The 18,333-nt window shown below is 40.7% G+C and overlaps 1 protein-coding gene across 1 annotated transcript in view; it reads right to left on the bottom strand.

Moving 5' to 3' along the window:
• Window positions 1-8,790: 8,790 nt before the first annotated feature.
• Window positions 8,791-18,333, bottom strand: part of TEX11 (testis expressed 11) — a 375,812-nt gene continuing 366,269 nt past the window's right edge. Inside the window, exons 29-30 of the mRNA XM_068533357.1 lie at window positions 9,538-9,702; window positions 8,791-8,866 (exon numbers count right to left, since the gene is read on the bottom strand). Of these exons, the coding sequence (XP_068389458.1) occupies window positions 8,804-8,866; window positions 9,538-9,702 (228 nt within the window). The 3' untranslated portion in view covers window positions 8,791-8,803. The remainder of the gene's footprint in view (window positions 8,867-9,537; window positions 9,703-18,333) is intronic.

Raw genomic sequence — 18,333 nt, forward strand, 5'->3', positions numbered from 1 at the left:
TAAGTAGAGGAGACAAAAATGGTGCTTGCTCACCGGCGTCTGCTAGAGTTCACCCCACTATTTCTAGAGAAGAAATAACAACAGGCAATAGAGAAAGTAAAGGGGAATAAAAACCAGAGTCGAGACTCTGATGAGCAGAAGAAGACTGCAAAACAACAGAAAAGAGTTAAAAACCCCACATCATCACTCTAGCTGCCCCATAAAGGTAGGAAGCCTTTCCTGGGGCTGGGAAATTCAGATCTCCTGGAGAAACAGAATGACAAGAGGGTGTCAAGAGTTAGTGGGTGGAGGGAAACACGTGACCCTGCTAGAGAGCAAGAGCGGAATAATAATTGCAGACCTTCAGAAGCACTTACTGGGTGTCAGGCGTCGCTCTACCAGCTTTGCATGTATTTACTTATTTACTCTTTACAACAACTCTAGGATTGTTATGGAAGCTTTATAGACAAGAAACTGAGGCCTGGAGAGAGAGGTTAAGTACCTCACCCAAAGCCGTCCAGCTAGTAAGTGGGAGAGCAAGGATTCGAACCTGGGCAGTTTGGTCCCGGGTTACGCCACCATGCTGTGCTGCTTCGTCTATTTCTTACCACTTCCCGCCTAGGTATTTCTTTGCAGTCTGGCTTTTGCCCTCACCACTCCATCGAAACTGCTCTCAAAAGTCATCGTGGCTTCCAAGTCACCAGATTTGATACCTTCATAGAGGTAGACAAAGCTCTCTGCCATATTTGATGCTGTTGAAACATCCTCTCCACCCAGACCTGAAACCTTTGCATCATCTCTATGTCTCTCTAATCGGCCTCACGTCCGCTCTCACTGTTTTCACTGCTATTATCCCAATTTGATTCTTCATTATTTTCATTCATTCGACAAACACATAATTCCACATGTCAGGCCCTGGGCATACAACGGTGAGCAAAGCAGATGTCTCTGCCCTTATAGAGCTCACTGTGGAGGAGACAGGCATCAGACAGTCAAGCAAATAGATATTTACAAAGTGATAAGGTGCTGTTCACAAAAAGTATGGGGCTTTATAAAAGGGTGAAATAGAGAAGTTACAGTGACCTCCAAATTAGTCTACCTCTAGACTCTCCCTTCTCCAATCCGCTGCAGCCACTGTTGCCCTGATTAATGTTCCCAGAGTCTGTCTCTGACCACACCACTCCCCAGCTCAAATTCCTTCCATGGCTTACAGAGTAAAGTTCAAACACCTTAGCCAGGTAAGCTTTCCCCGAATACTCGCCTTCAAGTACTCTATGCTGCAAATAAACATTCATCGTTCCTTGTACGGAAAGACTACATGTCTTTGCCATGCTGGTTTTTTGTTTGGTTGGTTTGGTTTGTGTTTTTTGCCTAGAATACCCTTCCCCTTGTCCCCTTATGATGTTCAAATACTATACATCTTTAAAGTCCAGTTCAACCTTCTCCACAAAGCATTTCCTGGTCCCCTCCTTTGAAATCTCAGCACGTTTCCCCTACTTTTATACCATTCATGTTCTGTCTTTAATATTATAGTCACTGTAATATAATAAATGTAAGCCTAACCAGTTCCTTTCCTATAAGCTCACTGAGGGTAGGATCTGGGTATAAACCACAATTACTCATTGGCTGGATGGACAGATGAATGAATGAATGAATGAATGAATGAATGAATAGTTGGTGGCTTCATGATTGACAATGTGGAGGGGGCCCTAAGTATGCAGACATTATGGATATTTTCTTTGATCATGTATTTTCATTGCAGTTTAGCAGAGAGCCATGGGAAAGCTATCAAATCAAACAAATGCTGCCCATTTCCACCTTCCCCCACCTCTTGATCTAACAGGTGGACCTCCTGTAGGGATGAGTGGCCCCACCAAAGGAGACATAGAAACCATCTCCAAGGACTATGAAGTTGTGCCCAGAAAAATCCAAGGATGTGACGGACCAGGTGGTGTTTTGGGGTTTTTTTTCTTGCAAAAGAAAACTGGTACTTTAGAAAAGAATAGATGGATGGTGAAATAGTTGCCTGCAGAGATGGAACTGTAGAATAGGACTTGCTTTGTCTGGACCATTGTTTAAAATACTGGATTGCTGGGCTCTTGGCTAGGGACAGAGTTCTCTATGACAACTGGGAAAAATGTGTTTACCCAGAGCCTTGCTGATCTGACACAGAGAACTGTAAATTGAAAATGGAGGGGAAAGGAGAAAAATGACCTGACGATATTATAAAATCAATTACTATGGATGATATCAGATATGACAACAAGAACAGCACTGGAAGAGGTGCCTGTTCAGTCATAGGAGAATACATCTGGGAAGAGTCATAAATAGAACTTACGGCTTAAGCTGTTTCTGTATCAATACACAGCACGTGCATTGGGTTGAACCACATGAAATTGCCAATATTCCATGGTTTTGACCTACAAAAATGGCAACTTCATATGGTTCAACCTAAGATTATGAGGTGAACTTGAAGTTTTAACTCAGGGAAGTAAATATCACCTAAGAGATATCATTAAGACTTGGAGGAATGACACTTACAACTGGAATTTGGTATCAGGAGGAGCACGTTGTAAAGAAGAGAGGTGCCCTTGAGAATGGGAGGTGGTATTGTGTTGTGTGCATAGATATCCACAAACATGAGGACAGAGTCCTGTACAGAGTTTTGGTGAAGTTGAAAGGAGAAAGGACCAGGAGTAATATCGTGTAAGTACGTCACACAGCACTTTACAAAATGGGAGAAATGGATGATGTATTCCTGATGCAGATCACAAAAATGGCATTGGGCAAGATCTAGCAGCAACGAGGGACTTTGTCCAGGGCTTCTCTTGCTTCATTTGCTTAAAAGCAGAACATTTCAAAATTTTTTACTTGTCTTGCTGACAATATTGCCCCTTAGAAAGTAAAGAAATCCACAAGAGAACTGTCTGCTCTCCATGACCTAATTCTGACCAATAACAAAGAACTGATTGGCGAAGTGGAAACTTAAAGAGCAACCGTATTAGCTCAGGGCTTGTGAGAGCATAAGGCTGGACATAGTAAGGTATTTTTTGCCCTAGAATTTAAGAAGGCAGACTTCAGATGTTTCAGAGAAAAGAAAGGTATCATGAGGGCAAAGAAAGAGCAGGGGTCCCATAGATCTAGCTTTAAATCATGGCTCTGCCATTTACCTGCTGTGTGACCTTGATTAAGTGACTTAAACTCTCTGAGCCTCAGTTTCCCACAGGAATGACAGGGGAGGGAGGGAGAAAGAAAGGAAAGAAGGAAGGAAGGAATGGCAACAATAGAATGACACCACCTCCTTCCCGGGGTTGTGACGACAGTTAGATGGGATGGCACACATGAAGGGCTCAGCTCTTAGTAGGGGTGCATCAACTGTTAGTTTTCTTGCACTTTCTACTTAACTGCCCTCCCAAAAGGGTTGAAAAGCTCTTAGAAACTAAATCCTGACCGTATAATTGTGAAGTATTTTAATGAAGAAGTAAAAGTATGGAAAGAAAATGATGTAAATGAGGGAGTTCTTTGATGATGAGACATTAAAAAGGTGGAGAGAGGGCATGTGACCACAGATGAATATAAAGTAGTAACACGGAGCTGTCAGAATCATATCGGGGAGGCCTGACCCCAAATGAGCTAATGCTAAGACTAAGAAAAAGAGGCTGTTTTCAGTTTTGTTTACGCCAAGAAGCAGATCAAGGAGGCCTTTAAAACTCTGCAAGTTGGGGCAGATAGTATGTTTTCTTTTAATTAGAATTAGTTTTTAAGGACTTCCCTGGTGGCGCAGAGGTTAAGAATCCTCCTGCCAATGCAGGGGACACGGGTTTGAAACCTGGTCCGGGAAGATCCCACATGCCATGGAGCAACTAAGCCCGTGCGCCACAACTACTGAGCCTGCGCTCCAGAGCCCACAAGCCACAACTACTGAAGCCCACGTACTGCAACTACTGAAGCCCGTGCACCTAGAGCCCATGCTCCGCAACAGAAGTCGCCGCAATAAGTCCGCGCACAACGAAGAGTAGCCCCCCCCCCCGCCCCCCGCTCGCCGCAACTAGAGAAAGCCCGCGCACAGCAACAAAAAGACCCAACACAGCCAAAAATAAAAATAAATAAAATATAAATAAATTTTTAAAAAAGAATTAGTTTTTAAAATTATAAACGTAATATAGCACATGTAAAAAGAATTCCGATAGTACCACAGGGTATAAAATGAAAAATGAAATGGTGTAATGTTGCCAGGCAACAAAGATAAAGAGGACCTCTTTAATTCCTCCTTTGCTCTGGTCTTCTCCGCCATACAAACTCTGTCCATTAGACTGGAAAGGGTCAAGCAGACATTGGTAAGAGGGACCTGAGGATCACAGTGAATACGAAAATTGTAAGAAAGCATCAGGGTGCTTTAAATGATTTTGAGTCCCCTGGCCCAGACAAACTGTATTTCACAATGTTGAGAAAACCTGTTGATGAGATCACTGCACTGGTGTTTGTAACCATGGGGAATAAGAAAGATGCTGGAAGCCTAGAGAGAAGGACATATGCTCCTTTGTGAAGGGAGGATGATTGATTGATAGGTTTCACAAGCTTTAGACAGGTAGATTTCCTCTTAATCCCAGGCAAATTTCTATACGTTATGGGAAAGGGTGGTTTGCATGAGACCTGGAAGGGAACTAGTGATCACAAAGGATTTATAAAACCCTTTACCTAAGAATAGCACAAGACAGACTAAGCTCATTTTCTTTTCTGAAATGAGGTGAGTATATATAAGTGGGTAAAGCAGGGGAACATATTGTAGACACAGTGTATCAGGATCCTAGCAAGGCATTGACAAAATCACTCATGTGTGACTTTTTCCTTGTGAAAAAGTTGGGGAAATGTAGATAGTACAGTTATGGAATGGGTGAATGATCATCCCAAAGTCTGCTAGTTAAAAGAACAAAGCTTATTTATATACTAATTTATTATCTGACACACCCACTCGGATGTAAGCTCCTCAAAGGAGAGACTTCGCCCTCTAGTTTGCTCATGACTTTATCCCCAGTACCTATAACTGTGCCCAGTACATAGTAGAAAGTGCTCAGAAAGTGTTTGTTTGTTGCATGAACGAATGAACTTATGGGTAGGACTGCAAGGTCTGTCACCAAGCTTTGTCTCAGCCCTCCCCTATTCAGTACATCTTATCACCTATTTGGATAAAGACATTAGATGGCACGCTGATCAAATATGCAGATAATGTGGGTCTGAGCAGGATAACACTGTAATAAAGATAGACACTGTATCCAAAAAGAACAACTGGCGAGAGCAATCTAATAGTGATGAACGCACTTAAACAGACTGGAAGTAAAAGCTGAGACATCAGTTAATAGCAGGATGTATGAAAAGAAGACTTCGAAGTTTTCATTCATTCTTTTAACCAATATTTGTTGAAAGTGCCAGGCACTGTGCTACACACTGGGCTATACAGTGGTGAGGAAACATACTGTCTGCCCTTCTGCAGCTTAAGGACTATTGAGGGAGACAGATGTTAATCAAATTAGTCCACAAGGAAATAAATGTTTATAAACTATTAAGACCAAAACAGAGCACTAAGAGAGCACACGACAAGAGAACCTGACCTGGTGGAGGAAGGTTTCTCTGAGGAACTGACACTTGAGCTGACTTCTCAAAACTAAATAGGAAAAACACCAAGGTGAAAGCAGGGGAGAGTAAACAGTAAGTCCCATGAGTCAACAATATGTGCCTGCTTGAATGGAATGTGGTTCCTTGGCCTTCCCCTTGGTGGGGGCTCAGCGAGGGACTCAGCTTGCTCACTCCCTGGGCTGGAAGCTCGGCTGACGACTTGGCCAGTGTTTGCCAGCCCTTCTCGGCTGAAGCGGCGGCCCTCACGGTCAGGATGGTGGGGTCAGGACTGAGGCACAACTGGGAGATTATTCTCAAGCAGGGAGATGATTGAGCAAATAAGTGAATACTTGAGGTTAATAGGAGCCAGGTTTCTCAATGTTGGAAGAGATAGTTGCAAATATGGAAAGGGAGGAAGGCTAGAATGAACCCTCTGGTGTTGGATTGAAAATGGAGGTATCAGTATGAACTCGGTTTTACGTATACATATATGCACGTATAGGTATATACACATCCACACATTTATTTCCTAACTCTGTTCACTGAGAGGCTCTAGAAACAATGGCATCCTAGTAATAATGAGTACACCTAGCACCCAGATCTTTTTTTTTTTTAAAGTTAACTCCATGTCTTTCTTTTTTTTAAAATAAATTTATTTATTTATTTTTGGCTGTGTTGGGTCTTCGTTTCTGTGCGAGGGCTTTCTCCAGTTGCGGCGAGCGGGGGGCCACTCTTCATCGCGGTGCGCGGGCCTCTCACTGTCGCGGCCTCTCCCGTTGCGGAGCACAGGCTCCAGACGCGCAGGCTCAGTAGTTGTGGCTCGAGGGCCTAGCCGCTCCGCAGCGTGTGGGATCTTCCCAGACCGGGGCACGAACCCGTGTCCCCTGCATTGGCAGGCGGATTCTCAACCACTCCGCCACCAGGGAAGCCCGCACCCAGATCTTGGATACTACCATTCTCCATTAAGAGGAATGAGGGGGCTTCCCTCCTTCATAGGAGCCACCTTTGAGCAGCAAAATAGTGGATTATAACTCATTGAATAAGATAGGAATCCATTAGCCTGTACTAAAACATATTTTTAAAATATAAATAAATAAGTAGGGGAGAAGAAAATGCTCTCCCTAACAAACGCCAACTAATAAATGAAGACGGAATGATGGAAATTTAAAAATCAATATTTAGCAACCATCACAGTAAAAAGGGATTCCAGCAAGAGTCATCAATGGATGCTAAAACTAGTGAGTGGGAGTTCAATGAGGAACAGGATCTTTGGTCTCAAAGTGTCTTCCACAAAACACTTCCTAATTACTTATGAATTACTAACACGGTAGACACCGTCTTAACTTTAACCATCAGTGGGACAAACTGACATTGTCTGTCTTGTTGGTATGATGCACTGAGAAGAACACATCTCTTCTGTGGTGTGCCTACCAAAACTGCATAAATTAATCATTAGGAAACACCAGACACACAGAAGTTGAGGTTCATGTTACAAAGTAACTGGCCGGTACTCTTAAAAAATGTCAAGGTCATGAAAGATCAGGAAAGACTGAGAAACTGTTTCCGTTTGCAGGAGATGAAAGAGACATGACATCCAAACGCAACTTATGATCCTGAACTTATGAAGGACTTTATTAGGACAATCAATGAAATTGGAATGGAGCCTGTGGATTAGATGGTAGACTTGTATCATTATTAATTTTCTAATTTTGATGGTTGTACTGTGGTCATTCAGGACAGCGGTCCTCAACCTTTTTGGCACCAGGGACCGGTTTCGTGGAAGACAATTTTTCCACGGACAGCGGTGGGGGGCCGGGGGCGGGGAATGCGAGCGATGGGGAGCGGCAGATGAAGCTTCGCTCGCTCGCCCACTGCTCACCTCCTGTTGTGCAGCCCGGCTCCTAACAGGCCGTGGACCGGTTGTGGTGCACGGCCCGGGGGTTGGGGGCCCCTGACTTAGGAGAATAGTATCCTTGCTTTTAGGAAATACACAATGCGGCATTAAGGGGTAATGGAGCAAGAAGTCTGTAAATTAATCTCAAATGGTTCAGAAAGAAATACACAAAGAGAGAATGATAAGGCAATGTGGTAAAATGCTAACAAATGGGGAATCTGGGTAAAGGTTATGTGGCAATTTGCACCTTTTCTGTAAGTATGAAACTATTTCAAAATCAAAAGTTAAAAAAATGTTAATACAAATCAACTGGGAAAAAAAAGCCAGTGTAATCTTACGGTACACTAATGCAAGTCTAGCCAGAACGAGGCTGCTGAACTCTGTGTGGGTCAGACCTCACTGGAACATGGGCCTTGGCTCTGGGAAAGGTGAGGTGACTACATCATATGAGGAACAGCTGAGGGGGTCTGAGGATGTTTAACCGGAAGACAAAAAAGTCAGGAGGATGGGGGACAGAGGAAACAAACTTGTTACAGGGAGACAAATTTCTGTTCAGTACGAGGAAGGGTATTTTACCAATTAGCAAAAAAAAGGCAGATTGCGTTGTCTCGGGAGTTCGTCACAGGCTATGTTCTGATACAGACTGCACAACCAAGTCTCAAGGATGTCATAGATTTCATGAAATCTGATCAATGCTGGGCCCAAAGACCACTAAGGTCCTTCTGATGAAGAGTCAATGGTTCTCTGTTATCTTCAGGTATTGCGAATTTGAGCACTTCTCAAATAAAATGCAACCTGTGTGGGACTGGGATGAACATCCCCTTTTGTTCACATGGGGCATGAACTATCTTGCTCTCACATGGGCTATTTCTATATATATATATATATATATATATATATATATATATATATATATATAATTACTTCTCAAATAAAATGCAACCTGTGTGGGACTGGGATGAACATCCCCTTTTGTTCACATGGGGCATGAACTATCTTGCTCTCACATGGGCTATTTCTATATATATATATATATATATATATATATATATATATATATATATATAAAATGTTCCTTAGCTCCTTAGCACTTTGGAGAAAATCATCTGTCCCCCAGAAATTAGCTGGTCACAGCAGTAAAAGTCAAAATGCTTTTATTTTAGAAAATGTCATTTAACAACATGAAAACAGGGCAGGAGAAAACAGAAACAAAAACTCAAGAGTAACTTTGGTAAGAATTTAAATATTCAACATCTCAGGAGCACACATCTTCAAGTCACTGTCAGCTTGCTCCGTTCCAGCAGTTCTCACTCTTCATTAACAAGTGGGCCCTTTTTTTTTATCTAATGCGTCCACAAGCTGACTGTACAGAACATTCATCTGGGAAAGAGAACAGCAAATAGATTTCTTGAGAGGAAAGGAAATGTGGGAAATCTTCCCAGACCCATGGTGATGGCATGAGAGTCCAACCTTTATCTTCTGAGACCTGAGGCACCACTCTGGGAAGAACATACAGTACTCACCTGGGGAAAAGGGATCCCATGACACTAGGTCTGTTCACTAGAGATAGGCAGAAGAAGGGAGGAAGTACTTAAGACATAAAAGATCCTTTGCTCTTATTTGATACAAAAACTTTTTCTCTATCAAGCCTCTCCTGGTTAGCTAAGGGCCCAGAAGTCTGCTACTCAAAATAGTTCCTGCAGAAAATGTCTTTTAAAACAGTCGCTGTTTGCACAGAGGCTGGTCCTTCCCTGCGTGCACTGGCATTGACAGGGATGCATCTTTCCAGAGCTCACTCTTGGCATTCTTCCTAATTAGATTCCATTTGCTATTCCTAAGTTTGCCTTGTTCACCATTCTTCCTGGTTTTCACTATAAAAAATTACTGTTTATAGTCCCATAACTCTTGCACTTCCGTGGAACCACTGAGAGGAACAATGGTCACGATCGTTTCCTAGCCAAGGAAGGTAGGGTTGTGTCCTTAACGAGAGCTATGTAGAACCTCTCTGTCCCTGAGTCATGCCATCCACCCGTAGCCCTCTCCCTCCTCACCTGAGTTTCACAGTTGCTCTTAAGGGAGCCAAGGTGGTCAACGAAACGCAGTGCCAGGCCACACCATTTTTCACTAGACATATACTTGTTTCTGCTGTACATAAATACTCCAAGATTCCAGGACTTGACCATCAGCCAGAGAATCTCCATTTCTGGGTAGCCTTCCTGAAATCCAAGAACAGTGGGTTTACAGTTATTACTGGCACAATCACTGTAGCCCTGACTCTATCAGGGCTGCATCCCAGTATTATTAAACAATGGGTGCTCTGCTGACACGGAGGAAGGAGCCCGCGGCCCCCACGAGCAATCCTGTGCTCCTGGAGAGTAGGAGGAGACCACCTTGAAAGTCTGTCAGCTGTAGGACGCTCCATAGCAAGACCTCATGAAGTGACATATACACTAAAAAAGCAATGCAGCCCTCTTGGACTGAGTTCTGTCTTTCTGAAGCAGGAGAAAAACCTGTATCCTGTTTGGGGCTTCCCTTGTTGCTGTCCTCAGTCAATTATCTCCCCAGTACCTATCTCTAATTTTCAGAGAAGGTTGTGAAGCAGCAGTTTTATTGAATCTCTTAATTTCCTTGACCTGAATCAGTCTGTGTTTGGAATAGAAATTATATTAATCTTTATTTTTTGCATATGTACAGAGAGATTTATTTTAAGGAACTGGCTCACACAATGTAGGGGCTGGCAAGTTTGAAATCTGTAGGGTAGGCCAGCAGGCTATAAAATCAGGTAAGACTTGATGTTGTGATCTTGAGTCTGAAATTTGTAGGGCAGGCCAGCAGGCTGGAAACAACTCAGGAAGAATTTCTGTTAGAATCCTGAGGCAGAATTCCTTCTCCGGGAAACCTCAGTTTCCACTTTGAAGGCAAAAACTGATTATGGAGTGTAATCTGTTTTATTGTACTTCAACTCAACTGACTGCAATTTAAAAATGATCTTTAGTGTTGACAGTACCTACCTAGCTATGAACACAGGGCACATTTCTAAGATGGTCCCTTTGCCTTTTAACGTGGCTGATCACAAGATTCTGCAATAGCAAAAAGGATTAGTCTAAGGAGCTACTTTTGCCGTTCTTGTATAGGAGACGGACCACAGAGGGAGCACTTGTGTGCTCATTCCATGTTAAAGTCCCTCATCTACACAAGAGGTCTCAGGCCCTGGAAGGGGGACATGTGACAGAAGACCTGGGCAGCAGGTTCTTGAGAGTGTCAATGACATTGTCTCAGCTGTCCTTTCACCCATGTGGATCTATAAAAAATTACTATGCATAAAACACTATGCAAATGAGGGTGCTAAGAGTGACAAGACAAAGCTCTTACCCTAAATGACACATAATGCCTCTGGGGAGACAAGGCATCCACGTATAGAGAGGACCACACCAGGAATGTGATTAAGGGCTAGTCAGAGTGACACAGGCATTAGGTGCTCCAGCTCAGTCAAACAAATGAGCATTGGGCTGGCACAGTCAGAGGTCTAGTCTCTCTGCTTGAAATGCCACCCCCACCCCCACCCAATCTTTATCCACTTGGTAAACTTCTACCTTTCCTTCAAATTAACAAATGGAGTTAGTTATTCCTTTCTCTCTGTTCCCACAGCAAGCTCTAATTCCTCTAATTCTAATTCCTCTAATTCTAATTCCTCTAATTAGAGGAATTCTAATTCCTCTAATACAACTTATATCACATTGTTTTGAAACTGTATATATGTATCTCCTCCAGGCTGAGCTCCTTGAGTACAGGGAATTTTTCTTCTTCATCTTTGTATCCTCAGAGTCCAACACTGTGCCTGGCACATAATAAGAGCCCAATAGATATTTGCTGAATGAATGAATTTATGAATGAATGAACAAATGAATTAATATCCAGTTATTAAAATGCTACCTCCTCAGTCAGGCTTTGCCTGACTCTCCACAATTTATTATCTGTACCACTTTGTTCCTATGGCACTTTGTTCACGGCACCTATTGTCTGTCTCCTTCACTAGGCTGGGGGTTCCTTAAAGGCAGAATGTCATCTACCTTTGCGTATTCACAGCCTGACACGTGACCGTGTTGTGATTTTTAACTGAATGACTTAACAAATGACTGAACAAATAAACATGATCTTAGAGTAGATGAGCAGGATATCTAGCTATAGAGAGGTTATATGAAATGTCCAGAACAGGCAGTTCCAGAGAGACAGCAGATTGGTAGTTGCCAGGGTCTGGGGGAGAGGGGAATGGGGAGTGACTGCTAACGGTTATGGGGTTTCTTTTTGGGGTGATGAAAATGTTCTGGATTTGGATACTGGTGATAGTTGCAGAATTTTGCGAATATACTAAAAACCACTGAATTGTATACCTTAAAATTGTGAATTTTATATATGAATTGATATATGAATTGTATCTCAACTTAAAAAATATATACAGAGAAAGAGAAGGGCATTCCATGTGGGCAGAACAGAATCAATAAAGACTCAGATTGTGCTTGAGACTAAGCACATCTCAGGGGGACTAATAGTCATTTGGCCCAAGCAGACAATTGATGTAGGGAAACTAACGGGAAACAGGACTGGAAATGTAGGATGGGGCTACCTAAGCACTTCCTAGATGCTTTTCCTTAGAACATTAGTGTCATGAAAAATGTTAACAGATGGTGTATAAAAATAGGGTTCTTTAGTCAAATACATTTTGGAAATGCTGCATTCTATATACAACCTCTTGGAGAGTTTTAATGCACATTAGTTCATTAAAAGTTTTAGGAACTTTTACAGTGAAGAAACCATGTAACTTTGTTTAATCCAGAGTATGTAGATCATTTACTAACATCTTGTGGAATGTAATTTGTGAAACATCGGGCTGGAGTGTTAAGGGTTTTGCATAACAGGCCACAGATTTTGGGATTTATTCTGCTGGCAATGAGAAGTCACTGCAACTTTTTGAGAAGGAAAGTTATATGATGAAACTGGAGTTTTAATAAGATTGAAATGCCAGTGGTGTTTAGAACAGACGTGAGTGTGAGAAAACACATACAGCGAGAACTGTTTAAATGGACTTGTAAGAGACGAAGAATGAAGTGGATGAGGGTCAGAAATAGAATAGTGACAATGGAAATGGAAAGATGTAAGAAACACTCTAAAGGAAGAATCAGTAGAACTTGGTAACTGATTTGATATGGGGAATGGAAGATAGGTCAATTAAAAATGGCTCTGAAGTACACAGTTTGAGTGGCTGAGAGAATGCTGATACCACTGAAAGAAGAAACTGGAAGGAAATGTTTCTGGGGATAAAGGATCAAGATAATGTTAACTTCTATTTTAATCATGTTGAGATTGAGGTAACTTTGGCGATATCATGTGGGCTGTTGCAGGTATGGACTGGAACTCAGGCAATAGTTGAAAAATGTCAATCCACTTAAGGGACAGAGTATAGAATATGGAGAAGGAAAGAGGAGAGAATATTGGAAATGTTCATAGTTGGGTGGCAAGAGGGAAAAGATAACACAGCAGAGTGATGAGAACATAAAGGACAAAAGAAAAGACAATTTCAATAAGGGGGCAGTGGTCAATAATGAAGGCCAGGGTAAAGAAAGAGGCCATCAAATTTGTCTAGGAGGTGGTAATTAGTGGAGTACTGTGTGGCTAGCAGTACAGAGAGTGACGGAAAGAGTGGCTCAAGATGAGGACAGACAGGTACGCAGGACCTTGTAGGCCACGTTTAGGATTTTGGTTTTTAAGAGCAATGAGAAACTACTGAAGAAGATTAAGTAAGGTCACATATATTCGAACATTTAAAAGATCACTCTGGTTGCTGGATGGAGAAATGAAGAAAGCAAGAGATGCGAGAAGACCAGCTAAAAGGTTCCTGCAGTAGCTGAGGTAAGAGATGATAACCTGAACTAGGTTGGTGATGGTGGAAGATGGGAAAAAGTAAATGAATATACGATATTTAGGAGGCAGAACTGACCGGACTTAGTGATAGATTAGAAATGGGAGTGAGGGAGGAATTGAGGATGACTCCGAGATGTTTGGCTTGGGCAACCGGAGGAATGATGGTGCCATTCAATGAGTTAGGGAACTGGAGGAGTTTTATTTTCATTTGCGTTAGCTACTCTCATGTCCAGCACTGCTCAGGAGGATCATTCGTCTTCAATGAAGAAATGCAACCGTGCAGCTACTCACCCCAGTGCAACACAGGCTTGCCTGTGGTAACATACAAATCAACGCCAGCAAGCAGAGATGTTTGCGCTTATGATTTTCTGGGGCTCGCATCTGAAGCCAGTTTTCTCTGTCTTCAACATCTTAATAAACATGGCAGTCATATATATCTCTAACAAAACTGTACGTGTTTTGGAACACAAATGCTGTCTTTTTAGGCTCTCTTCAGGGTTCCTGAAGTGAATATTGTGTACATCAGCTTTACTGAGATATAATTCGCATACCATACAATTTACCTACTTAAAAGTGTACAATTCAACGGGTTTTAGTAATTCACAGAGTTCTGCCACCATCACCACAGTCAATTGTAGAATATTTTCATCCCCAAAGGAAACCCCCATGCCCATTAGCAGTCACTCCCCATCTCCCCCAATAACCCCCATCTCTGTCTTTTATAGATTGGCCTATTCTGGACATTTCAGATAAATGTCCAGAGTCACACACAGTATGTAGTCCTTTATGACTGGCATCTTTCACTTAGCATAATGTTTTCAAGGTCCATCCATGTTGTAGCATGTGTCAATACTTCATTCTTTGTTATGGCCAATTAATATTCCATTGTATGGAAATACCACATTTTGTTTATCCATTCATCAGCTGATAGACATTTGGGTTGCTCCCACTTTTGGCTGCTATAAACATTTGTGTACAAGTCTTTGTTTGGCATTTGTTTTCATTTCTTATGGGTATATACCTAGAAGTGAAATTGCTGGGTCATATGGTAACTTCATGTTTAACTTTCTAAGGAACTTAGCCAGACTGTTTTCCAAAGCAGCTGTACCACTGTACAGTAACACAGTGTATGAGGGCACCAATTTCTCCACATCCTTGTCAATACTTGTTATTATCTGTCTTTTTGACTATAGTCATCTTAGTGGGTGTCAAGTGGTAGATCACTGTGTTTTGATTTGCCTATCTCTGATGACTAATGATGTCAAGAATCTTTCCATATGCTTACTGGTCATTTGAATATCTTCTTTGGAGAACTATCTACTCAGATCTTTGCCCATTAAAAAAAATTAGTTGTCTTTATATTATCGAGTTGTAAGAGCTCTTTATAGATTCTAAGTACAAGTTCTGTAACAAATATATGATTTCCAACATTTACTGCCACTCTGTGGGTTGTCTTTTCACTTCTTTGATGGTCCTTCACAGAAAAGTTTTAATTTTGCTGATATCTAATTACTTGATTTTTTATTTTATTGCTTGTGCTCTTGGTGTCATATCTAAGAAAACACTGTCTAACCCAGGGTTACAAAGATTTAAGCCTATACTTCTAAAAGTTTTATTATTTTAGCTTATATATAATTATAGTTTTATAATTTTAGCTCTTTCATTTAGGTCTTTGATCCATTTTGAGATAGGGGTCCAAACTTCATTCTTTTCCATGTGGTTACACACTTGTCCCAGAACCATTGTTAGAAAGACTACTTTTTCACATTGAATAGTCTTCACAATCTGGTCAAAAATCAACTGACCATAAAGGTGAGGGTTTGTTTCTGGACTCTTAATTCTATTTCACTGATCTCTATGTCTATCCTTACGTCAGTACCACACTGTCTTGATCACTATAGCTTTGTGGTAAGTTTTGAAATAGACAATGCAACAATAATAGTTTTAATTACTTCATATAATTTGATGTGTTTCAAAGAAGCTAAGAGAAGTAAAGATTGAAAGTATATATTTATAATTTGTTATATTAACTTTCTTATTTACCATTTCTGGTTCTTTTCCTTTCTTCCCATGGCTTAGAGTTATTCTCTAGTGTCATTCCTTACTCCCAAACTGGCTCCCACCTTCCTTCTTTGTGCTGTTACTTTTCTATTACATTTTATATGATAAAAGCCCAACAAACAATTATATGTTTTATACATTTGCTTTTTAAATAGTGCAAGAGAAGAAAGGAAAATATGCATTTATACTGTTGTATAATTACCTAATTACCAATGCTTTTTGTTTGTTAGTTTGGATTTGAATTATTATCTGCAGTCACTTGCTATCAACCTAAAGAACTTCCTTTAGTATTTCTTGCAGGCAGATCAGCTAGCAAGAAATTCTCAGTTTTTCTTTATCTGTTAATATCTTCATTTTTGTGAGATAATTTTTCTGATTATAGGATTCCTGGTTAGCTGTTATTTTTTTCCTATCGTTCTGAATATGCCACTGCCTTCTGGTCCCCACTGTCTCTGGTGAGAAGTCAACAGTTACTCTCATTGGGGTTCCTTTTTTTTTTTAACCATTTTTAAAAATTGAAGTATAGTTAATTTACAATGTTGTGTTAGTTTCAGATGTACAGCAAAGTGATTCAGATTCTTTTACATTATAAGTTATTACAAGATATTGAATACAGTAAGTCCCCTACATACGAATGAGTTCCATTCCAAGAGCACGTTCCTAAGTCCAATTTGTTCATAAGTCCAACAAAGTTAACCTAGGTACCCAACTAACACAATCAGCTATATAGTACCGTACTATTATAGGTTTATAATACTTTTCACACAAATAATACATAAAAAACAAACACAAAATAAAGAGAACATTTTTAATCTTACAGTACAGTACCTTGAAAAGTACAGTAGTACAGTACAACAGCTGGCATACAGGGGTTGGCATCGGGTGAACAGGCAAGAAGAGTTACTGACTGGAGGAGGGAGAGGAGGTGGGAGATGGCAGAGCTGAAGGATCATCAGCAGTAGGAGACGGAGGGCAAGCTGCAATTTCACTCACGCCTTACATGACTGGACATGCAAATGCACGTTTGCATCTTTGGAAGTTTGCAACTTGGAGGTTCGTATGTAGGGGACTTACTGTATAGTTCCCTGTGCTATACAGTAGGTCCTTGTTGTTTATCTATTTCATACCTAGTAGTGTGTATTTGTTAATCCCAAGCTCCTAATTTATCTCCCCCCATCCTCCGCTATCCACTTTGGTAACCATAAGTTTGTTTTCTAGGTCTGTGAGTCTATCTCTGTTTTGTAAATAAGTTCATTTGTATCATTTTTTTAGATTCTACATGTAAGTGATAACTTATAACATTTGCCTTTCTCTATCTGACTTACTTCACTTAATATGATAATCTCTAGGTCCATCCATGTTGCTGCAAATGGCATTATTTCATTTTTTCTTATAGCTGAGTAATATTCCATTGTGTGTGTATAGGTATGCAAATATATATTACACACACCCACACAAACACACCATATCTTCTTTATCCATTCATCTGTTGTTGAACATTTGGGTTGCTTCCCTTTCTTGGCTATTGTAAATAGTGCTGCTATGAATACTGGGGTGCATGTATCTTTTCAAATTAGAATTTTCTCCAGATATGTGCCTGGGAGTAGGACTGCTGGATGATATGGTAACCTTTAGTTTTTTAAGGAACCCCCATACTGTTTTCCACAGTGGCTGCACCAATGTACATTCCCACCAACAGTGTAGGAGGCTTCCACGTTCTCCATACCCTCTCCTGCATTTATTATTTGTAGACTTTTTAATGATGGCCATTCTGACTGGTGTGCGTTGATACCTTGTTGTAGTTTTGATTTGCATTTTTTCCAATATTCAGTGATGTTGAGCATCTTTTCTTTTCTTTTTTTTGCTTAATAAATATTTTGAATGATTTAATGCATGAATATGGAGGAATGAATATACAAGAAAGTAAAGATGACATTTTAATAAAGAAAAACGTGAAGAGACTGAAAAGAAAAACACACTAAAATAGCTATAAGTAGAATATATTACCCTATTGAAAGACAATGACTTTTATATTAATAGAAAAAAGTTCACATCTATTGTTTCCAAGACATGGCTCTTCAGACAAAATTGGAAAAGCAGTGTTGTAAATATAGGATAGGCCTGCCATCCCATGCCATGAAAATCAACAGAAAAGAGAAAACGTTAACTGGGAGAAAAGAATGTTGTTTTTTTTCTTTTTTTTTATATACAGCAGGTTCTTATTAGTCATCAATTTTATACACATCAGTATATACATGTCAATCCCAATCGCCCAATTCATCACACCACCACCCCCACGCCCTCACGGCTTTCCCCCTTTGGTGTCCATACGTTTGTTCTCTACATCTGTGTCTCTATTTCTGCCCTGAAAACCGGTTCATCTGTACCATTTTTCTAGGTTCCACATATATGCGTTAACATACGATATTTGTTTTCCTCTTTCTGACTTACTTCACTCTGTATGACAGTCTCTAGATCCATCCACGTCTCAACAAATGACCCAATTTCGTTCCTTTTTATGGCTGAGTAATATTCCATTGTATATATGTACCACAACTTCTTTATCCATTCGTCTGTTGATGGGCATTTAGGTTGCTTCCATGACCTGGCTATTGTAAATAGTGCTGCAATGAACATTCGGGTGCATGTGTCTTTTTGAATTACGGTTTTCTCTGGGTATATGCCCAGTAGTGGGATTGCTGGGTCATATGGTAATTCTATTTTTAGTTTTTTAAGGAACCTCCATATTGTTCTCCATAGTGGCTGTATCAATTTACATTCCCACCAACAGTGCAAGAGGGTTCCCTTTTCTCCACACCCTCTCCAGCATTTGTTGTTTGTAGATTTTCTGATGATGCCCATTCTAA

The sequence above is a fragment of the Eschrichtius robustus genome, chromosome X (genome assembly GCF_028021215.1).
Source record: "Eschrichtius robustus isolate mEscRob2 chromosome X, mEscRob2.pri, whole genome shotgun sequence".
Taxonomy (NCBI): Eukaryota; Metazoa; Chordata; class Mammalia; order Artiodactyla; family Eschrichtiidae; genus Eschrichtius; species Eschrichtius robustus.